The 21,995-nt window shown below is 54.2% G+C and overlaps 2 protein-coding genes across 7 annotated transcripts in view; both read left to right on the top strand.

Annotated features, from left to right (window-relative positions):
• Positions 1–139: 139 nt before the first annotated feature.
• SFTPC (surfactant protein C) lies at positions 140–2,890 on the top strand. 2 transcript variants are annotated; one of them, XM_038573075.1, is made up of 6 exons: positions 140–297; positions 998–1,156; positions 1,513–1,635; positions 1,889–1,999; positions 2,357–2,507; positions 2,683–2,890. In XM_038573075.1, exons 1-5 carry the CDS (start codon positions 229–231, stop codon positions 2,495–2,497), a joined length of 603 nt encoding a protein of 200 aa, XP_038429003.1. In that variant the 5' UTR covers positions 140–228; the 3' UTR covers positions 2,498–2,507; positions 2,683–2,890. The 2 variants fall into 2 exon arrangements, with proteins under 2 accessions (XP_038429003.1, XP_038429004.1); XM_038573076.1 differs by lacking the exon at positions 998–1,156 and having other exon boundaries at positions 180–297.
• A 936-nt stretch (positions 2,891–3,826) lies between these two features.
• The window catches only part of BMP1 (bone morphogenetic protein 1), a 43,628-nt gene continuing 25,459 nt past the window's right edge, over positions 3,827–21,995 (top strand). For 3 of the 5 annotated variants that reach the window (XM_038573862.1, XM_038573864.1, XM_038573866.1), the window contains exons 1-8: positions 3,827–3,997; positions 11,151–11,264; positions 13,348–13,548; positions 13,723–13,840; positions 14,165–14,343; positions 15,066–15,171; positions 16,676–16,800; positions 17,354–17,469. In XM_038573862.1, coding sequence (XP_038429790.1) covers positions 3,844–3,997; positions 11,151–11,264; positions 13,348–13,548; positions 13,723–13,840; positions 14,165–14,343; positions 15,066–15,171; positions 16,676–16,800; positions 17,354–17,469 — 1,113 coding nt within the window. In that variant the 5' untranslated portion in view covers positions 3,827–3,843. Of the gene's footprint in view, positions 3,998–11,150; positions 11,265–13,347; positions 13,549–13,722; positions 13,841–14,127; positions 14,344–15,065; positions 15,172–16,675; positions 16,801–17,353; positions 17,470–21,995 lie in introns of those variants that run through there. The other 2 variants (XM_038573863.1, XM_038573865.1) reach the window with 2 other exon arrangements.

Below are 21,995 nucleotides of genomic sequence, written 5' to 3'. Positions count from 1 at the left end.
TTTGCTCAGTGCACCCAGCTTTGCTCTCACCGAGGCCAAGTGGACTCATGTGCCAGGGCCGAGGGTCCTCAGGCGCTCTTGAGCTGGCTTATCAGGACCTCAGTTCTGGAGGGCCAGGAACAAACAGGTTTCAAAGTCAAGGGCTTGGCTGGCAGAAGGAGACTGGGTCCTTCACTTCTGTCCCCTCTCCCTACCGGCGTATATAAGAGCCTAGGTCCCATTTGGGAGATGAGAGGGGAAGGTGCCTGCAGCAAGATGGATGTGGGCAGCAAGGAGGTCTTGATCGAGAGCCCGCCGGTGAGTATGACTGTGTGTGTGTATATGTCAGTGAGCTGGGCTTTGCCTCATCCAACCCCCCTCAGCCTGTTTCTTCATCCAACTTCATCTACTTAATTAACCTAGGACTGTGCTAAGTTAGGGCAGGGACACCAACCACTAAGTCCCTTGGGGAGATGGACATGGCAACCAATCATTCCAACATGGGGGGCCGAGAGGCACAACAGTGGTCAGTGCAAAGGGCTGCAGAGAGCACCGAGTAAGCAGCTGCCGTGTGGGAAGTCACAGGAAGCTTCACAGAGAAAATGACATTTGAGCTGGCTCCAGAAGAATAGGTAGGAGCTCACTAGGTGGAGGAGGCAAGCATTGGCAGGAAGAAGGGGTAGCGTGTGTAAAGGCAGGGAGGTGTGAGAGAGCACAGATTATTTGGGGGAATAGAAAGGGATGGGAATGGCCGGGGTGCCAGGGGTCCAGAGGAAACAGCAAGAGACGAGTCTGGTGAGGCAGGCTCCCTTGGGTCTCTCCACGCTAGACTACACGTCTAAGCATTTCTGGTGGAATCCAGGCCACCTCCTCCAAGAAGCCTTCTCTGTTCTCAGCCCTCCTTTGCACATCCATAGCATTGGTGTCCAGCTGTGGGAGGGTGCCCCGCTTGTGCAGGGAGAGGAGGGACCATCCTCACGACCTCATACCTGTTTCCCTGCCTGCCCCACCATGTCAGGACTACTCAGCAGCTCCCCGGGGCCGGTTGGGCATCCCCTGCTTCCCTTCGTCCCTCAAACGCCTGCTCATCATCGTAGTAGTGATAGTCCTTGTGGTCGTGGTGATTGTCGGCGCTCTGCTAATGGGTCTTCACATGAGCCAGAAACACACTGAGATGGTGAGCAGGCCTAGAATGGAGTGGGCTGTGGGTACAGAACCTGTGAAACAGAGGGGCTTGGGGTGGGCTTGGCAGATAGGGAAGTGTTTGATGGGAATGGAGAGGAGGAGGCAGGGGGTGCCTTGAGAAAGGACAGAAGCAGGAGCCAGGTAGCAACCGGGGCTTGGGCTTTTCCACCAGGCTTGTGGCTGGCATGGCCGCCTGTTCCTTCCAGCATCCTGTCCCACCCAGCCTGTCTGAGCTCTCAGAGAAGACGGGATTGCATTTTAGTAAAGAGGGCTGAGGGTGGAGGTAGGCACCGAAGGGATGTGTGGGGAAAGAGAAATACCAGGCCACCACCCTATGACTTCCTCCAGGTCCTAGAGATGAGCATGGGGGGGCCAGAAGCCCAGCAGCGCCTGGCCCTGCAGGAGCGTGTGGGCACCACTGCCACCTTCTCCATTGGCTCCACTGGCATCGTAGTGTATGACTACCAGCGGGTGGGTACACCTGGACCTCTCAACCCTGGGGACGGGGGCCAATGACAAGCCTTTGCTGGACCCACAGAGCTGTGTCACTTCATGCACACCCATCTCTCCCCGGTTCCTAGTCCCTTTGCCTCCCCAGGCTGAGCCCCAGATTCCAATATGACTCTCCCGGGTGCCTAGCCCAGAGGAAGATGGCCCAGGCTCAGGGTTAGGGAGTGAGCAAGGCGGGTCCTTCCTGAATGAACTCTGGGGTTCGTGTACTCAGCTCCTGATTGCCTATAAGCCAGCCCCGGGAACCTGTTGCTACATCATGAAGATGACTCCAGAGAACATCCCAAGTCTTGAGGCTCTCACTAGAAAGTTTCAGGACTTCCAGGTAGGTGTGTGAGTGAGAAGAGGTGGGTCGTCCCCTTCCCAGGGCTGCCGGGAGGAGCATCTGAGGAGGACAGCAATTTGTCACCTGTAAAGCGCTGCTCCCTGTGGGCTGCCAGGTGAGTGCCCTCTCTAGACTCACCTGTACCACCCCTTCCCTACCTGTGCCAGCCTGCTGGCCTCAGCTGAACCTCACCACCTGGGGGCTTCTGACTCCAGCACAGCCCCTCTTTACTGGTGAAGAAAGCAAGACTTTTATAAGGCCCAGAGAGATGGCCTGACACGCCCAAGGTCCCACCGTAAGGACCACAGGTGAGACAGAAACTCCGTTCCCAGGCTCCAAATCAGGTGCTCTTTCTAGGTCAAGCCAGCCGTGTCTACCTCTAAGCTGGGACAGGAGGAGGGCCATGATGCTGGCTCAGCATCCCCTGGGGATCCTCTGGACTTCCTGGGCACCACAGTGAGCACCCTGTGTGGTGAGGTGCCCCTCTTCTACATCTAGGACCCCTCAGGTGAGCAGGTGTGACCTGGGCAGGACTGCCCCACCTTGCCATGTCAGCTGACCCGGAACTGGGGAACCCACTAAGCCAGATCATCTAGGGAGCTCTGGGGAGGGAAGGGTCATACACTTCCCTGTCCCCCGGCCCCTCCCCCTCACCTGATAAACTGTGTTTCTTTGCTCCTCAGGACCCACGGAGGCCCCAGGTGAGGAGGGAAGATCCACGCTCAAAGGGTCTTTGGCAGAGACGCGGGAAGCTGCTCCTGCCCACACCACGGGGACCAGCGCTGGCGAAATGGGAGCTGTGGGGAGAGGTGGGAGCGGGCAGGAGCTGCGGCTCCTGGGCACACGGGGCTCCGACCACGAAAGAATAAAGCAACCTGATTGAAAAATAAAGGGTGCGGCTCTTCCATCCTCCAGGCCCTCGCCCTCGGTCCCGCCCTCGGTGGGGCCCGCGCGGGGAGGGTGGGGCCCGGGGTGGGGGGCGCGCAGGGGCTCCCCCTTCCCCCTCCCCCTCCGCCCAGGCTTGCTGCGGGACCGGGGGCCGCGGCCAGGGACCGGGCAATCCACGGGCTCGAGGCGCCCTCCAGTGGTGTCTCCCGAGGGAGGAGGAGAGACAGAGACAGCCAGAGACCGCAAGAGAGCGAGAGAGACGAGGACGGCGAGGGCAGAGACCGAGGGACGCGGGCGGAGACGCGCGGCCGAGACCCAGGGCACGCGGCGGGCGGCAGCGGCAGCGGCGCGGCGACCCCACAGCGCGCCCCGCCGCCGGGAGGGGGCCGGCCCGGAGCCCGCGCACGGGCCGCCGCTAGAGGGCACCCCGCGGGAGCGGCCGTCGGCCCGGCACCCCGGGGCCCCGCGCCCCCTCCCCGGCCCCGCGGCCCGCGCCCCGGGAGCGCCCGCGCCCCCTCCCCGCCGTCCGCGCCGTCCCCGCCCCCGGCTGGCGCGCCGCCCGGCCCGGCCGAGCGCCGTCCCGGACCCGAGGGGGCCGAGCTCCGGGCGAAAACCCGCCCTCCAGCGAGCTCATTTCCCTAAAAAGGGGGGGGAGCGGGAGGGAGGAGAGAAGGAAAGAGGAAAAGACGGGAAGGGAGCGGAGAAGGCTGGAGGCGCGGGCAGAGAGGGCCGGGGAGCCGGGCCGGAGAGGGGGCGGGAGACAGGAAGGGGGGGCGAGGACCGGGAGGGGAGAGGTAGGGACGCGCACGGGGGGGCAGGCGGGGAGGGAGCGCGCGGGCGAGCGCAGGGGAGCGCCCTCCCCTCGCCGCCAGTCCTCCGCTTCCCCTCTCGCCGGCTCCCGCGTCCGGGCGCGACCCGCCGCCGCCACCGCGCCCGCCGCCGCCGCGCCCTCCAGCATGCCCGGCGTGGCCCGCCTGCCGCTGCCGCTGCTGCTCTGGCTGCTGCTGCTCCCGCGCCCCGGCCGGCCGCTCGACTTGGCCGACTACACCTATGACCTGGGGGAGGAGGACGACTCGGAGCCCGTCAACTACAAAGACCCCTGCAAGGCGGGTAGGCGCCCCCCCCACCCCGCGGGCCGGCGGGGCGCGGGGGCCGGGGCGCGGGGGCCGGGGCGCAGGGGCCGGGGCGCGGGCGGGCGCCGCGGGGAGGCGCGGGCTGCTTAGGGTTCGCGCTTGGGGGAGGACGGTCCAGTGTGGGAAGCCGGGAGCTGCCTGGTTGGCAATGCAGTGGGGAACAAAAGAAAGAGGGAGAGAGGGAGGGGGGAGTTTGGGGGACTTTAGGACTGAAGTTTCGCTGCTATTCGTGGAAGCTGCTGCCACTGCCTTCTCTTCCGAGAGGGTTCCTGGGGAAGGTTCCTTGGGTCCAGGCTTTTCCTCCTGCAGGAAACTTTTCTGGCCAGACTCCCGTGTGTGTGTGTGTGTGTGTGTGTGTGTGTGTGTGTGTGTGTGTGTGTTCGCGCGCGCGTGCCCGCGCCTGACTTTTCCCTTCTCCCCCATCGTGGGCTCCAGGACGTTGGTGTTTTCCAGCCTGTCTGGGCTGCCCCCAGGCTGCACATCTGTCTGCCACGGGGTGCGGGAGGCCTGGGTCTCCCAGGGGCGAGTCTCCCGAGGCCCCCACCCAGCCCAAGTGAAACAAGAAAGTTTTCCAAGGAATCCTCTGATGTCATGCTCCCTGGGTATCCCATGGTTCTCCCCACCCCCACCACCCGCACCAAACGGCATTCTTCTGGCACAGAGGAGACAGCTGTCAAAGTTAGAGAAGCCAGCCAGGGAGGGGGGTTACCTCTGCCCTTATGCGCCAGAGGTACCTACCAAGGCCAAGTTGCGGTGGAAAGGGGGATAACAGAGAATTCAAATACTGTGTATCAGCTCTCTTAGTCCACAGACATTGGAGGCTAATTAGCTGAGCTCAGGGCCCCCGGAGTGTGTGTTTGTGTGTGTTCTTTGTCCATGAAGACCCAATATAACCCTTTCACTCCCACTGGGCCCAGAGGGGTCTTGCCCCTGGAGTGACCAGATGGCCAGGCACTCAGGCCATTTGCCTAATCAGATGACCCTGAACAGGCTGCCTGGGACAAGAGAACACACAGGGCATAAGGTATCAGAACCTTTCCTCAACTTCCTGCCTCTGATTTCAGCCTGTCTCCAAATAGCCAGGGCCAGCGGTAGTGACCCAGTCCCTAGAGTTCTAGGAATGCCTGTATGTGGCATAAGGGGTGGGGTCACTGTGGTCCTGACCTTGGGCTCCCCCACTCTTTTGGGTGGATGGATCACAGCCAGCTCCAAAATAGGGAGACCCTTCTTCCAGTGGGAGGAGGAAAAGCCAGATCTCTCAGCCCTTCTCCACCCTTGCTGGGCTGTGGATAAAGCAGACGTTAGCCATCATCTTTCTCCCTGGGCTTGGGGTGGGCACGAGGCTAAGTGGATGGAGCTTGGGCTTTGGAGGCAGGCAGACCTAAGCTGTCAATCCTAGACCTACAACTCATTAGCTCTACTGCCTGGGGAATGTTAATTATCATCTCTGAACTTTGCTTTTCTTACCTGTAAAATGGAACTGATAATATGTCTCTCTGTAGAGTTGGTGGTGAGGATTAAATATGAGAACATATATAAAACACTTACTAGAGATGAATGCAAAGTAAGCACTTAGTAAGTGTTTGCTCTCTTGCCTGTTTGTTTTCTGTGCCTCACACACTCCATTTTTTTCTGAGGGAATGGGCTTGGTTTTCAGGAAAAGGGAGTGTCTCCCTGTCCCTGTCCTTGGGTCACTTATTCATTCAGCTGATCTAGATGTACGGAATGCTAACAGTATGTGCCAGGCCCTGGGTTTGATGTTATGGGGGATACAGAAGAGGGTAAGGCATGGCCCCTGCCCTCAAAGAGCTTCCAGTCCAGGAGGGGTACAAGACACATGGGGATGTGACCGACCGTGCCAACCAAGATGCATTCTGTGCCACCTTGGAGGGAAAGGACTTAAAGGCTCCCGGAGCCTCCGGCCCCTCTGCAGTCCTAGTGGTGGTGGTGGCAGAGAACCAGTGATCACAGCGGGCTGGGAAGGTTTGGGGGTTCCTCATGGCAGAGGAAAGGCCCGGAAGAATGGGAAGGAAATCAATCTGATGTGTTTCACCACTGGATGGATTTGGAGTGATTTTTGGAGGAGGCAGCAGGAGGCTGAGGGCTCGATCCCCAGTCTCAGATTTCATGCTAGGGTGGGGCTGGCTGAGTTGGAACTTCAAACACAAGTTCTGGAGAAAGCTCTGCACCGGGGTGAAGTGAGGCTGGTGGGGAGCTGGGCCAGGCCAGGGGGTGGCCGAGAGGGCCCCAGAGCCTGACAAGGCCAAGACTCAGGGTCAGATTAGGCCTCCCTCCTGGGTGTGACTGGTGCCCTCAGGCCTACTTCTGCCCTGACTCCCTGAGACCCCACATCAACATCCTCAAGCCTCAAGTCCCCAGGTTCTTTTCTCTGTGTTGTTGTGTCCTCTCACCTCCTCTGAGCGCTGACATCCATATGCTAGACGTGATGGTGCCTGCCTTTACCTCCTCTGGATGCACCTGATATACCTGCTTACCCCTGCTCCCTGGACCTTTTCCAGCTCTCTCCTCTTCTCCTTGCACACAGAGGACCAAGAATGTAAGCCCCTGTTGACTCCTCTGGCTCACCTTTCAAGATAACCAGGCTCCTAAATTTGAGATTATCTCCTGCAGTTACTGTCAGAGTTAGGGCAAAATTGAGGGCAGTAAGGCAAAATTAAGACCCTTGGTACCCTGGAGAGTTTCCTGGATCTTCTGGGCAACACTAGAACAATAGGCGGGAAGCAAGAGTTGATTTATGTGTGTGCTGGGGGCTGGTTCCCCCAAGTTTGCACTCTGGTGTGCACACTCTCACGTTCACATGCAAGCTCTTACTCTCCACCACCCCCTCTCCTTCTCTCCCCCTTGCCCAGGGAGATCGCGAGTCAGCCCTGATTTCTTGTATGTTTGGATGCCAAACCATCAAGGAGGGCCTTCCCTGAGATTCTCAGCTCTCTGTGGCTGCCCCACAACACTTGGCAGTGACCTTCAGGGCTCTGGGAGAGACCCAATTGCTCCCATAGGCAGAGAAGCTCATGGGGACTGCCCTTGAATCAGTGAGGATCTTACTTTGGCCTCAGCTGACAGCTCTGAGGTTTGCTTTAAGGCATGAGGTGGGGTAGGAGCTTACCGACCCTCATCACTGTCCCCATCCCAGGGGCCTTGTGGCCTAGGTTTGGACCTCAGGGGGCCTCAGCCATAAGGTCTGGAGATTGAGAAGCAATCCCTTCTCTTACTGGACCACATTCTCCCTCCAGACACTCTGAATGAGTCACCCACCCACCTATGCCCCTGCTCCCTGAGTCACCTTCTCTTTTAGGTGCCCTAAGGGAGGTGGAAAAGACTTAGAATCTCCCTGGGCTCCAGATACAGGGGGACCAATGGGACTATCCAGAAAGAAGGAACTCTCAGGAATTCTAGTTTCTCCAGAGATCTTGGGAGAAGACACTGGGGGAGGATGAGGAGGGAGTAGAATGTGTCACTCAGGCCACTAAGGGCCTTTTAAGGATATCCAGGAGAGTCAGCTAATCTGTCTGTCTGTCTGTCTCTCTCTCCACCCTCCATTCATTTCTAAGCGTGCCCTTCTTTGGAGGGTATGGTGTGTGAAATGTGTACATGCAATTATTTGTGTGTTTGAATGCACTAGGGCTACAGAGAAGTAGTCAAGAGAGTGTTTGGGCACATTTGTGGGTGTACCCCTGCTTTATGGGTAAGTGCATCCACCTGTGCACACAGGTACTCCTGAGTATATGCAAGAGTGTGCACAAGTACACACCTGTGTAGAAACATACAGCTGTGATTAAACACAGGTACATGTTTGTGGGAGCTTAAGCGTGTTCTCCCCCAGCTAGAAGCTTGCATTTGTGTGATGGGGTATGCGTATGTCCTGTACACACGGCATTGGGGTTCCATCACACTAGTGAGTTCCTCTCCTGCTCCCCAGAAGGGGATGCCTGGCCATGCACCAGGGGAGGAGACTCCAGAGTCAAGAGGCCTACCTGGAGAATGGGAACATGGCATCCACTTTGCTCTTTTCTTTCCTCTCCTGCTCCCAGCCTGGCTATGAAGCGGCCATGAGGGCTCCTGGCTGGTTTACAGCCAGAAAACAAAACAAACTTTTGATCCTGTGTTGAAAACAACTACTACCCTGACCCTGACCCCAGGGCTTCCTTCCGGGTAATGGGGCGGGGTGAGGGGGGGGGGTGTCCTGGACTCTCCAGCATCCAGATTCCCTAGCTTCCACATGAGAGAATCCCAAATGGGCAGGGCCTCCAGCCTCAGCTCCTGGCCAGAAGGCTCTCCTGCTCCCTGCACCTCCCCCCCCCCCCCCCCCCCCCCCCCCCCCCGTGTCTCCCCAACCCCCACTCTGTTCCCACACATTCTTCAGCCATGACATCCCCACCACAGGACTCCCTCTCGGCAGAAGAGCTCTGTGGCCAGCCTAGGGCCTGTCCCGCCTTCTGCTTGCCCTGTTCCCCCCCTTCCCCCCACACACTGCCCTGGTCTCCCAAGCCGGCACAGTTCTGTGGCCTCTGTACTTGGAATTCGAGGTTCAGCTTCTGAGCACTCTGGGGCTTCACTCAGCCAGGAGGCCAATGTCAGTGAACCGATATGCCCTTGGAAAGTAGAGAGCTGATCTTGAGCTTACAGGGCTGTTACCGGGGTAGTATTAACAGTGGCCATTTAGTGAGTGCTTACTGTGCTCCAGGCTGGGTGCTGGGTGCTTTATTTACAGGCCTTATTTCAGGCAGTCATCCTGGGAGACAGATGCTATTGTTAGCTCCTTTTTATGTAGGAGAAGATTGAAGTTTGAAGAGTTGATATGACTTGTCAGCTAATAGTAGCCAAGCTAGGATTCAAAGCCAGGCCTGTCTGCCTGCAGAGATTTTGCTTTTTGCTGTAATGCCCAAAGATGAGTCTAAATGTCCAGCCACATATGTATATGATGGTGTCCATGGGTGTGGGCACATGAGCCTGGAGGTGCCAGGGTCTGTGCAAAGGTGTAAAGTATGGGAAGGTGTGAGGGTATTCATGTGGCATGTGTGTGCCTCTATGAATGCTAGCGTGGAGGAGCCAAACACTGCCTTCTTGGAGTGTACCTCTCACCCCGTGACATTTATGTCATTTATGTGTCATCTAAGAAACATCTGGTGATGTCCAATCAGTTGCTAAGGCCAAGGCGAAGCCCACCAATGGTGATGGTTTACGGAAAAGAATCTTTCTCATGTGGTAGAAGACATTCTGGGCCACTTGACATTCTGGTGACCTTGGGCAAGTCATTTCCCTTCTTAGGCCCATGTTTTCTGATCTCTAAAGTCAGGAAAGTGGACTGGAATCTAGCTACTCTCGAACTCTCTCTTGAAGGGTTTGTAATTGCACACTCCTAGGCAAGTACACATGTGGCATATGACTTAACAAGCATGCCCTTAGTGGGCCAGGATTAAATGAATTTGTTAATATGAAAACATTCTGTCAACTGGGAAGGACCACATGGATTTCAACATTTACATAAGGTGTCATTATTGCTACCATTACTGCTTAATGGGTTTGGAGCTTGCAGTTTGCCTGTGGGTGTTGGAGCTTGTGCATGTGTGTTTTTTAGAACTGCCTGTGACTGTATTGGGGTGTGTGTGTGTGTGTGTGTGTGTGTATGTGTGTGTGTCTGCATGTCTGTTTTTGTCTGTTTACAAAATGGGTTCTACAGCGGTAATGCACTTGAGTATATTGGGTGCCAAACTGGGAATCAGGAGGCCTGAGTTACAATTCCAGCTACTCTAACGACTAGCAATGTGGGAGACCATTTCCCTTCCAGCCTTAGTTCCCATATCTGTAAAATGGAATTTGGCCTGGATAACTAGAGGGACCCCCATGTTCTGTCAATCCGGATCTATGTTGTATCAGAGTATGTGTCTATGGGCATGTGTCTGCAGGGCCAAAGAATATGGATAGAATACTTCACCCAGACAAACATTCTGGAGTGCCTTCCACCTGCGAGGGCAGGCACTCGCTTGCTTGGGTGGGGGGGCGGGGTATCTCTGTGACTCAAGCAGAGTCTGTGTTTGAGGGCATGGCTGTGGATGTCACCATGTGTCTGTTTCTGTATGATGAAGTATGTGTGTGTCTGTGTGTGTCCACCCAACAGGCCATCTGGGGAGGAGAAACCTGTGTGCAAGGCGTCAAGGTTAAAACAATTTGTGTAATGCTGCCGCCAGGCCTGTGTAGCATTTGGGATGAGAAGCAGATGTTGCCATGGGTGGAGCTTCAGGGAAGCTTCGGAGCTCCACCTCCATCCAACTCAGCCTCCCGCCTCCCCCAGCCCAGCCAGCATGAAGCTGCTCTGAGCTCCTTCTAGAGCGTTCACTCTGTAGAGCTGACTCTACAAAAGCTTGCTCCCAACAGGCAGGCAGATTGTTTAGCCCTTCTTCCCCAAAAACATCTCTCCCCAGGCCCAGAAATCAAAATGGCCTTTTCAGGGGGCTTTTCCCTGCCCCAGGCCTTTCTTCCTCCAGAGAGGGGACCCTGAGCCTCAGAATAGAGGTCACTTGAGTACGGTTCAACTTCTTCCTCTAGCTGGGCAGCTCCTGTTACGTCCTGGTTTCCCCAATATGCCTATCTGCTCCAGTTTTTATTCACATCCTCCCCTCGATCTAATTGAAATGGCATTTGTTGAGTGAATACCACATGTTCAGCACAGCTTTATGATTATAGCACCACAGAGTAGACACTTTATTATCTGACCCCCTTCTGTTTTCTTCATAGCACTCATCACCATCTGGAATTCTCGAGTTCAGTGTTTGTTTACTTATGTGTCATTGAAGGTTAGCTCTGTGCAAGCAGGGACCTCTTCTATCTTGCTAATCACTCGAGTGGTACCTGGTCCACAGAAGGGGCTCACTAAATATTTGCTGCTGAGTGATAGGAAAGGTGACACGACTGTGTCTTCCTCTGGTAGGGGGTGGGTATCAGCTTGGCTGGATTCCCAACTCCAAAGTGATCCTCAAAGCCAGTCCACCGCTCCCTTCTTCCTCAGAAGGCATTTGAAGACTAACGTTGCCACGGGGGTGCCCATGGGGTTGAGACTGTCAGTACTGGGTGGAAGGATTAACTCCCCCGGCCTCTTCTTTTCTCTCTAGCTGCCTTCCTTGGGGACATTGCCCTGGATGAGGAGGACCTGACAGCCTTCCAGGTGCAGCAGGTTGCGGATCTCAGGCAGCGTACAACCCACAGGTCTTCCATCAAAACTGCAGGTACACTGGGTACAGGCTGGCCTTCCTATGTCCCAGAAATGGGTTCCAGAATTGGAGAAACAAGGAATCTCCCTGTTTCCCAGCCAGGCTTTCTCAGGACAGAGGCTATGAGCTTGAACCCAGCATAATGGCTTATCTTCTCTGGGGATATCTTTATCCCTTCCCCAGAGAAGTAACAAGTATAGACAAACCCAGGAACTAAGAACTGAGATTCTTTTTGCTTACAGTTTATGAGGTACTCTCAAAAGCATTATCTAACTTAACTGTCCCCCACCACCTTCAAAGGTAGATGTCAGGACAACTCCTGCATTGCACATAAAAAAATTAAGACTCACAGTGGTCACACTATTCATTCAAGATCACATAGCTGGTCAGTGGCAGAGCTTGGAAAGGAACCCAAGCCTTCTTACTCCAAATCTGAGGCTCTTTGCTCAACACCCCAATCCCTCCTGGCTTCTTCTCGTGCTCCCACTTTGCAAGCTTTTATGTATCTTTCGAAGCCCATCTCCAGAGCTTCTGTGGTGAAACCCTTGGTCATCATCCAGGCATGGTTGTACCTCCATTTGTTCTCTCTCTCTCTCTGCTCTCTGTTTACCACATTACTATCTTACTCGGCAAAGCACATTTCAATGATTTTTTAAACTATGTCTATCCTTCCAATTAGACCCAAAGCTTTTTAAGGTCAGGGATGCGTCCTTCTTATCTCTAGGTGTGGCCTAAGGAATGGGCAACCTACCTGGCACTTGTGAATGGGTGAGACAACAGGAGGAATCAGGGCATGGGCTGGTTCAGTTCTCTCCAGCCTTATCACTGCTCTGGAACATGGGGCTGCCTACAGGTAATGCCCCATTGCCAAGGATGGGGATTCTCACCTAGAGCCCATTCTGCACACATTCTGCTGGTACCAGGCAATTGTCCTGTCTAGCACGAGGGAGGATCCTGGCATGCACAACCATGGAGTAAAGGTCAAACTACCCCACAGAACAGTTGGCATTGGAGGGTGACATGGTGGCCTGATAACTAGCAAGGCTTATTTGGCCTGAGAGGGGATGAGCAGACATGGTACAAGCAGAATGGAGGAGCTGGAGCACCTGGGCCTGCCACAAACCCACCAGGTGACTTTGGGCAAATCTTTGGCCTTAGTTTCCTCATCTGTCAAATATACACAGTGGCACTTGCCCAGTGCATCCCAGAGAGCTACTAGTCCACATGAGAACATGTGTTTGGGAACACTTAAAGACATCAAGTTCTGTATGCTCCACAAGGAAGAAGCTTTATTAGGTGAGAAGGGAACATTTCCTAGTACCAACCCCCTATAGTTCCTCGGAAATGAGTATACTATGGTTCTCTTTTTCATTTATGGTCAATTCTTGCTGTCCATGGTAGTTATGAATAGAGCTATAGAATAACCTTGTTCTATAAAGTCACCGCGACCACTGAATTAACAAATACTGAGCCATTCATCACTCCTAGGAGAAATACCATGCTCAGTTCCCGCTAGCGTCTTGTCATAACATTTTCATCAACTGATCAGCAGGTAACCCTGTCTTATGTGTGTTTCCATTTAAAGACCCCTTATTTAATACATAGTTGATTCGTTAACATTGAACTATGGCCAGCAGCACTATGACTCATGACCGAGTGAAGCTTATGTAACACACATGTATTTTCTCCATAAGGCACATCAAATCCTTCTAGCACTTAGGAACACCAGACAGCACTGCAGTGCTTCAGCTCTGTCAGGGCGGTAGGGAGTCCATGTTAAGCAGCAATATCACCAAGAAAAAGCCCCCAAATGCAAAAAAATAAAAATAAAAAAAGTGGCACTAAATAGACTACGAAAAAGATGCTTGTTTACAGTATGACAGCTGAAACAAGAAGGCAAAGCATCACCTTGTTCCACCTCGGCTGGGTATGTGGATGACTCATACTTTTCCCTGCTCTGTGCATGTCAGCGAATAAGCATCAAAGAGCTGAGGGTATAGATTTGGGGGTTACAAATAAATGTTAGTGAGTGGGCGAATATGGAATCCTCCCCAAAATGAGGATCGATTATAATCTGTTTCCCCTTCCTCCCCTTCAGTCACTTACTACTATTGTGGTCGTCTTCCAACACCAGGAAACTCTTCTGCCTTCAACTGCCAGAGCACTAGTGGGCAGCTGCAGAGGAGAAGCCGCGGGAGATGGAGAAGCAGGTCCCGGAGCCGGCGGGCAGCAACATCCAGACCAGAGCGGGTGTGGCCCGATGGGGTCATCCCCTTTGTTATTGGGGGAAACTTCACTGGTGAGTGTGATGCTGAAGCTGCCTCTGGGCCTGGCCGCGGGACAGCCGGGTTGTGCATAGTGGTACGAGTGGTGCCTTCTGCCTATCTCTGCAAGGAGAGGCTGACACCCTAGCAATGGGTGGAGATGGGCGCCCTTGGACACTGTGACCACCTGGCCCCCTTTGTCCTGGCAGGCAGCCAGAGGGCGGTCTTCCGGCAAGCCATGAGGCACTGGGAGAAGCATACCTGTGTCACCTTCCTGGAGCGCACTGATGAGGACAGCTATATTGTCTTCACCTACAGACCCTGCGGGTGAGCAGGGGCCCCTGGGCGCAGCACCATCTGCCATCACCCCAACCCATATCCTGCCCTGGGCACTGCTGCTGCCCCGACGTGGCCTGACACACTGCGCCCTCTGTCTCTCCTCCACTCCCTCCCCCACCCCCCATCCTGGGGCATCTCCCCAGGAACCACCCCGGTTGTGGCCATGACCCCTGCACACAGCCTGGGCATTCTGCGCTCAGATCCCTCCCCACGCGCCTCACTGCCCCGCCCCCCTGGCAGCCTCGCCCGGCCCCTGAGTGGATGCACTCCCCCAGCTCGGGACCGCCCCCCTGAGCTGGCCCCGCCCTCCAGGTGCTGCTCCTACGTGGGTCGCCGTGGCGGGGGCCCACAGGCCATCTCCATCGGCAAGAACTGTGACAAGTTCGGCATTGTTGTCCATGAGCTGGGCCACGTCATCGGCTTCTGGCACGAGCATACGCGGCCGGACCGGGACCGCCACGTGTCCATCGTGCGTGAAAACATCCAGCCAGGTAGCACCTTGACCTTGACACCTGCCCCAGCCGGCCCTCCAGGGCCTCGGGTGGGGGTGGGAGCTGCTGCCTGGAGCCCTCACTCTTGGTCAGTCCACTTAGTGGGCAGCCCTTTGCCCAAGGCCCAAGTTGGTCCCTGACTTGGGGCAGCTTTACCCTGCCCGGAGCAGCTCTGAGACCACTGATCAGTTGTGGAGCTGCTTGGGGGGCTGGGAGAGGCCTGGTCCTGGACACAGAAGCCACCCGGCCTGGGGTGGGGGAGGCAGGCAGGGAATTGGCACATTCCCATGCCGCCTCAGCCTTTCTGTTCACTTTCCCCGGTCTTCTGCCCTCTGCCTGGTCTCTCCTCTAAGGGTTTTTTCTTTCTTGTTTTTCCTGGCTGCCTCTCCCCTCCCTCCTCTGCTTCTTTCCTCCCTCCCCAGGCCTCCTCCATGCTTCCCTGCTTTCCTCTCCCTGTGGTTCTAGAAATGGGTGCTTCCTTTCCATACTCCCTGAGCCTTCCCTCCAGCCAGTCCTCGTTGACCCTGCCCCTCTGCTGGACAGACTCTTCTAGAGACCCGCCCCTACCCCCCAGGCTTCCCTTGGCTGCTCCCTGGACCCTCAGGTAGGGGGGCACCTCTCAAGTACAGGGAGGACCCCACTCCCCACCCTGAAAAGGTGGCACTGCATCCCACACAGACCCACCCCTCCCACCCCCCACACCTTTTTCCTGGTCTTCGCAGGGCAGGAGTATAACTTCTTGAAGATGGAGCTGCAGGAGGTGGAGTCCCTGGGGGAGACCTATGATTTCGACAGTATCATGCACTATGCCCGGAACACGTTCTCCAGGTGAGAGATAGGGCCTGGCCTCCTCCTCAGGGGCAGCCCAGTCCTGCCCTCTGTGGGCCATTCTCTTTGGGCCTCTCACTTGGCACTGTGCTGCCCTTCTGGGGCACTCACCAAGGATAAGAGTGGGCTTCTGGGTGGCTGCAGCCCCTAAGCAGAGGACCTGTGGGAGCTACTGCCCTGCTATCCCCTTCCATGGTGGGTCCGTGGCATGGCCTGGACTCACGAAGGTTAATACCATGTACTCCGAGGGCACCTGGCCCAGGGGATTGAAATCCAGTTACTTTGCCGGGCATATATAGATATATATATATGCCATGGCTGCAGAACCATATCAGCCCAAGGAAGCTAATCTTTTTCCTCATCTGTGCACCAAAAGAGGCACAGTTTTCTAATTGGGGGCATCCTTTCTCATCGGTCTGCCTTTTTATAACTGGCTGATTCGTACAAAGGTTGGTTCCTTCCCTAGACTAGCCTCTCTCCCTTGCGCACAAGCCCACACACATTTCCTCCTTTTCCTGGGCCCACGTTCCCAGAAATCATAGCCAGAACCCCCAGAGGTAGCGGTCCAGCCTCCGCACCCACAGCTTTTCCTCAGCAGAGTGTAGGAACTGGCCCCTCCTTCCTCCTCCTCAGGCTCCCTTCCCAGGCTGGCCTTTCCCATGCCTACCTCTCTCCTCACTCTCTGTCTGCTTCCTGCTCTGTCCCACAAACAGTGGCCCTCCTTGGTCTCCCTGCCTCCAGACTGAGGGCACAGAGACCCAGGAATGATGGTGAGGTCATCCTGCCCGCCCCCCACCCCCATCCCACAGCCACAGACCTCCCCTGGAAGCTTCCCACCACATCCCACCCTACCCCCTGCCGAGTTCCACCCAGCTGGGTGTGAGTCAGGGGCCCTGGGGAGGTGAAGAGCGGCCTGCTTCCCCTCGGTGCTGCCCCTCCCAGATGGGAACACCCAGGACTTAGCAAGCAGGAACTGGGGATGGGGGAACAGGAGACACTGATAGATCGGGAGTTGTGGTGCTGTCCCCAGGATCTGGTCTGGCCACAGTAGAACTTGTCAAAAGCAGCCTGTGCCAGGAGGATGAAGCGTTGGCCCTGTTAGTCCTAGGAGAAGTTCTATCACAGCTGAACCAGCATTAGGAGTCACAGAAGCAGGGGCTGGATGAGGCTGGACACAAGTTCACTCAGGGTCCCAAGCTGTTCTGAGGCTGGGGACGGGACCCAGACTGATCCGGAGCACCAGGTGGCCAGGGCATGTGGAGCCTGTGTCCCTGACCTCTCAGAGTATTCTTGGGGCTCCCCCAGGCTCCAGCAGTGTGGCTGCCACGGAGCAGGGTGGCAGCTGGTCAGTGGGCAGCATAATGACAGGGTGAGCTATCTCCACCCGTCCCTGACCCTACTGAGGAATGTCTGGGCTCTGGCAGGGTCATGACCTTGGGTACACACAGGCACCCCACCCCTCCTTCCATCAGACTCTCACCCAGGATGGGCTTTTCCTCCTCAGGGGCATCTTCCTGGACACCATTGTTCCCAAGTATGAGGTCAACGGGGTGAAACCTCCCATTGGCCAAAGGACCCGGCTCAGCAAGGGGGACATTGCCCAGGCCCGCAAGCTCTACAAGTGCCCAGGTCTGGATGGGACAGGGAGGTGGGGAGGACAGAGCCCGAGGCAGACAGTGGCCAGGGCCTGGGGCTGAGGAGGTTAAAGCTGTAACTCTTAAAGAAGGCCAGAGGCTGCCTGGTGATGGAGGTGTGGGCACCCAGGCAGGGGCAGTGTTCTAGTTAAGAACCAAACCAGGGCTGGGATCAGGAGGTGGTGAGATGCTGAGCCCCACACACCTTCCAGGGACCTGGGAGAATAGGGAGCAGGGGCAGTAAAGAGGACCAGCAGAGCATTTCCCAGGGAGTGAGGTAGGGTGAGGCCATCAAAGGAGCTTGACCTTAACTCTGGACTGTGTTGCCTTGACATCCTGCAGCACTAGGCCAGAGAGGTCAGATAGTGTGAGCTTCTCTGTGAGAGGCAGGGAGCAGACCTTAAATGGACGGGACCATCCCAGACTCCCCCTCTCCTCAGCCGTTCTTCTGTCCCCCAAAGAATGCCAGGGATCAGGGAGGGAAGCCAGAAGGTTGGGGGGATTGGGTGTCTGCAGCCAGTAGTTGAGTCATTTCCTTTTGTTGACAGCCTGCGGAGAGACCCTACAGGACAGCACAGGCAACTTCTCCTCCCCCGAGTACCCCAATGGCTACTCTGCCCACATGCACTGCGTCTGGCGCATCTCAGTCACGCCTGGGGAGAAGGTAACCATGCATGCCCGCCTCTGCCAGGACCCCAGAGCACGAGAGCATAGTCGACTATGTGGAGATGTGGGGAACATAGACCCACTCACCCCACAAGAAAGGGAGCATTACCTTGAGGAGGGCTTTCCACCAGGAGTTGTAAAGGAAGGCTGACCCACACAGAGTGCTTGCTACCCCAAGGGCACTTTTCCAAGTGCTCCTCAGATTCACCCACAGGGTTTTCATGTCGAATCCTGACCTCTCACCCACCCCTGGACTTTCCATGTCCTTCCATGCCTCTTGATCATTTCCAAGAATCAACTTTAACACTTTATTTCCCTCGACTGGTACATGGTACTTAATGTACTATAATGCAGTCTGGAGCCCAGCTAGATTTTATTCCTGATCACAGTGTTCATTCCAGCAGCTCACAAGACCATTTGGAATCCGATTCCACCATTCAGCAGGTAGCCATCCCTTTCTCTGTCCCGAGATCTTGATAAGCATGTCTTCTGGGTCTTCAGAACCTGGTCTTTTCTTTTTTTTTTTTTTTTTTTAAGATTTTACTTATTTATTCATGAGATTGAGAGAGAGAGAGAGGCAGAGACACAGGCAGAGGGAGAAGCAGGCTCCATGCAGGGAGCCTGATGTGGGACTTGATCCTGGGACTCCAAGATCATGCCCTGGGCTGAAGGCAGCGGTAAGCCACTGAGCCATCCGGGCTGCACGGAACCTGGTCTTTGATCAAAACATTGAATATGACACGAATCAAAGCAGATCCAAGATCCCTTTCAGAGCTGACACAGTTCATCTGCAGACTTTGGGCAGAGTTATTCCTGGCTATGACACCACTTAATGTCACTACCATCCAGCCACAAGTCACTACCTTGTTGACTGGGAAGTGAGCTTCTCAGACCACGCCTTTGTTGTCTTTATTATCCCTGGTACAGAAAGTAGCAGGGATAAAGGCTGAGTATGTAGACAGATTGCCTTACCAAATCAAACCTACTGTTCCACCAGTTGGTAAAACGCCTTTTAAAAAGGAAATGATGTTTGTCTGATGTGCATTGTTTCAAGTGAACCCAAACTAGTTCCTATTAATCAAGTATCTCTTTTCTAAATGGCGGCAGACCATCTGTTTAATTGGAGATTGACATTCAACTCCGTGGTTTGCAATTCCCAGAATTCCTTCCAAGCCCTCTTTCCAACACGCGCGTGTGCGCGCACACGCACACCCCTTTCGAAAATTGGCAAAGCTTTTGTTCTGAGTTCTCAAGATTACAGACACTGATCACATCTGTAAGTTATTTGAGTGTCCTCTGATGTCATTTTTGAGCCTAGAGGCAAAAGCCGGTTTAAAGAGGTGCTCATTGACTCTCCTCCAATATGATGCAGTTTCCATTTCCTTTCCAACTGTGCCTATTTTATTTTTTGTGATTTGAATATCATTCTCATTTGTGCTAGACTTCTATTGAGGATTGAGTAATTCCATTACCTCTCTCAGTTAACATTCTTTTTCCCTCAAAAGTGAACCCATCCCCTCCTTGTTCTTTTTTTTTTTTTTTAATTCAGAATCAAACTTAAAAATTTCTGTCCTTTTTCCTGTCTTGTTCTGACCATGTCCTGGCCTCCTTCATCCTCTGCCGAAGGTGTCCACTACTGTAGCCTTTTGGAGATCTCACAGCAGATAACAACAACAACAAAAAACTCCCAACAGCTAACAATTATTGAGCACAGGATCAGCCAGGCATGTGTTAAATTCTTTATGTGTTATGTGTTGTAATTAACACAAGGGCATTTTAGGCCAGTGCTAATGTTATCTTCATTTTGCATATGAGAGAACAAACTTGGAAAACTTAAGGAACTTGACCAAGAAAACAGATTATGACACAAAACTCCGTGATTGCAATACTGTGTATTCTAAAGCCCTGACCCATAGCAACAATTGCTAAAGCGCCTGTCCACAGACGTGTGTGACCACTACTCACCCAGCACTGGAGGATGGAAAGTCCTGGCCCCGAGGAACATAGAGTAGGGTAGAGCATTGCTGTCCTTCCTATTCAGAAGATTTGCTGGGTCAGCAGGGATATGGCAACTTGGTCAGGATCAGTTTCTTTCCCTGTGCTTCCAAGCTGGAGTGGGCTGGCCCTAATCTCTTGTAGACACATGGCCTGGTCCCAGGAGGCTCTCTGTGCCTTGGGCCTGTTCCTCCACCTCTCCCAGGAGACTCCCCATCTTTTTTCAGAGGCCTGCCTGGAGCTCCAGGGAGAAAAGGAAGCTACAGAGAAAGATTCCAGATCCATCAGTGTGTGGTTGCAGAAATAGAAAAAGTAAAACTCACAGTCCTAGATGAAATTGTAGAGTTGTAAGTGAGTTGAAGATGGACCCCTGGGGGCAGAAGCCCTTTAAGGGCTTACAGACCTTGGGGAGCCAGGGAAGATGGCATCATGACATCACAGCAGCCATTCTTTGCTGTGTACCCATTATGTACCAGGCATAAGTAAAGTAGCAGGCATCTTGGGTGCATGACCTCGTTATTCCTCACATCAGTTTTGTGGCACCAGTGCTATCATCTCTTCTGTATAGATGAGGATGTCGAGGCTCAGAGGGCCTGAGTAAATCTGCCCAAGTTTACACAGACAGTGGTGGTGGAACCAGCGTTCAGTTCCAGGACTGTCCGACTCCAAAGTCTACGCTCTTTCAACAGTCACCCTTGAGTAAACCTGCCTGCATTTGTGGGTGCAATTGGATGTCTCTTCTGTGCTGAGAGGTTGTTTCTCCCTGCTCTCAACTTCGATTATGGCCAGGAGTTCAAGTGACACGTAAATTTTTTCTTAGACAGTTGTGTAAGGATATGTCAGACAAGAAAGAGCCACTTTGGAAGGCTTCTTTTAGGGCCCTCACGTCTCTATACTGTGCGTCATTAGCAGCTGTCCCAGAGAGGACTTACAGTGTTTCCCAAGCAACGGAGCCAGCTCCTTATGAGCAGGAAAGTAATTTCAGGAGACCACGGTCTATTGTTGCAGAGGAGCCAAGAAGATAAGAGCTGAAAATGTCTTTTGGATCCAGCAGTGTCCACCCTCACTCCCATCCCTGCCTTCTGATAGCCTGCCTGTTCTTCAGGATCCAACCCACATCCCGCCTCCCCTGGAATGCCTTCCTCAACCCCCACCTCCCGTTCCACAGCTGGGCAGAAACAAGCCCTCCCTGCCCTGCAGGGCCCGGGCCGGACCCTCCCTGGAGTCCCTGCTTCCCCGTGCTGAAGGGCGCGGGGCTCTCAGGGTGAAGGGAAAGCTGACCCTCATTCTTTGCACAGCTGTTGGGCAGAATTGAGCGGCAGGCCTAGGGAGGCCACATAGAGTGGTGGTTAAGGATGGAAGTGTAAGAGCCAGAGTGCCTGGGTCTGACTCAGGTCTGCTGTGCTGTTTACTGCATGTACGATCTCCAGGAAGTTGCTTAACCACTCTGCCTCCCTCATGTGTAAAGTGGGCCTATGCTGGTAGTGACTCCTCATGGGGCTGATGATTCGAGGATTAGATGAGTTAATGGATGTGAAGTGACTAGAGCAGCGCCTAGCTCGTGGTGGGGGTTCAATCAATGCTAGCTATTATTATCATTCTGCAGTCTTTTTTCCTTAAGATTTTATTGATTGAGAGAGAGAGAGAGAGAGAGAGAGCACCAGGAAGGGGGAAGGGCAGAGGGAGAGGGAGAAGCAGACTCCCCACTGATTGGGGAGCCCAACCCAGGGCTCCATCCCAGGATCCTGAGATCATGACCGGAGCTGAAAGCACATGCTTCACCAGCTGAGCCACCCAGGCACCCCATCATTCTGTAGTCTTAATCTTTTTTTTTTCTTTTAGTCTTAATCTATTAATTGAGTAATCCCTGGTCCTCTTCCCTGGGTTTCCCATCCGTCTCCCTCTACTTCCAGATTCTTTTGTTGTTGTTGTTGTTGTTGTTGTTAAAGATTTTATTTATTTTTATTAACGAAAGATACAGAGAGGCAGAGACACAGGCAGAGAGAGAGAAGCAGGCTGCATGCAGGGAGCCTGACGTGGGACTCGATCTCAGGTCTCCAGGGTCACGCCCTGGGCCAAAGGCAGGCGCCAAACCGCTGAGCCACCCAGGCATCCCTACTTCCAGATTCTGGCGTGAACTATTTAAAATTTCAAAATCTTAAGCAAACTCAACTCTGGAAGTGAAATTAACTTTTTCTGAGTGGCATACCCTTTAGTATATATACATGGCTTGTATGTATGTTGTATGTGTGACACATACGTGTGTCAGCGTTCCAAACTTTACGTATATTAACTTAATTCCCTAAGTCCTATGAGGTAGGCACTATTACCATTACCATCTTACGAATAAGGAAATGGAGGCACAGAGGTGTTAAATGATGAGCCTCAGGTGGTCTGGCAAAGGCAGACTGAAACCAGGTTCTGGGTCCCCAGGAGTTGACGTATTGTCCCAATGGCTCCTTGATAGCATCCAGCAATTGTGAGGAGTACTTCCTATATGAAGAGTGCACTTGGAGCTTCTGCACGCTG

The sequence above is a fragment of the Canis lupus genome, chromosome 25 (assembly GCF_011100685.1).
Source record: "Canis lupus familiaris isolate Mischka breed German Shepherd chromosome 25, alternate assembly UU_Cfam_GSD_1.0, whole genome shotgun sequence".
In the NCBI taxonomy this organism is placed as follows: domain Eukaryota; kingdom Metazoa; phylum Chordata; class Mammalia; order Carnivora; family Canidae; genus Canis; species Canis lupus.
This window is presented reverse-complemented; position numbering and strand designations above follow the sequence as displayed.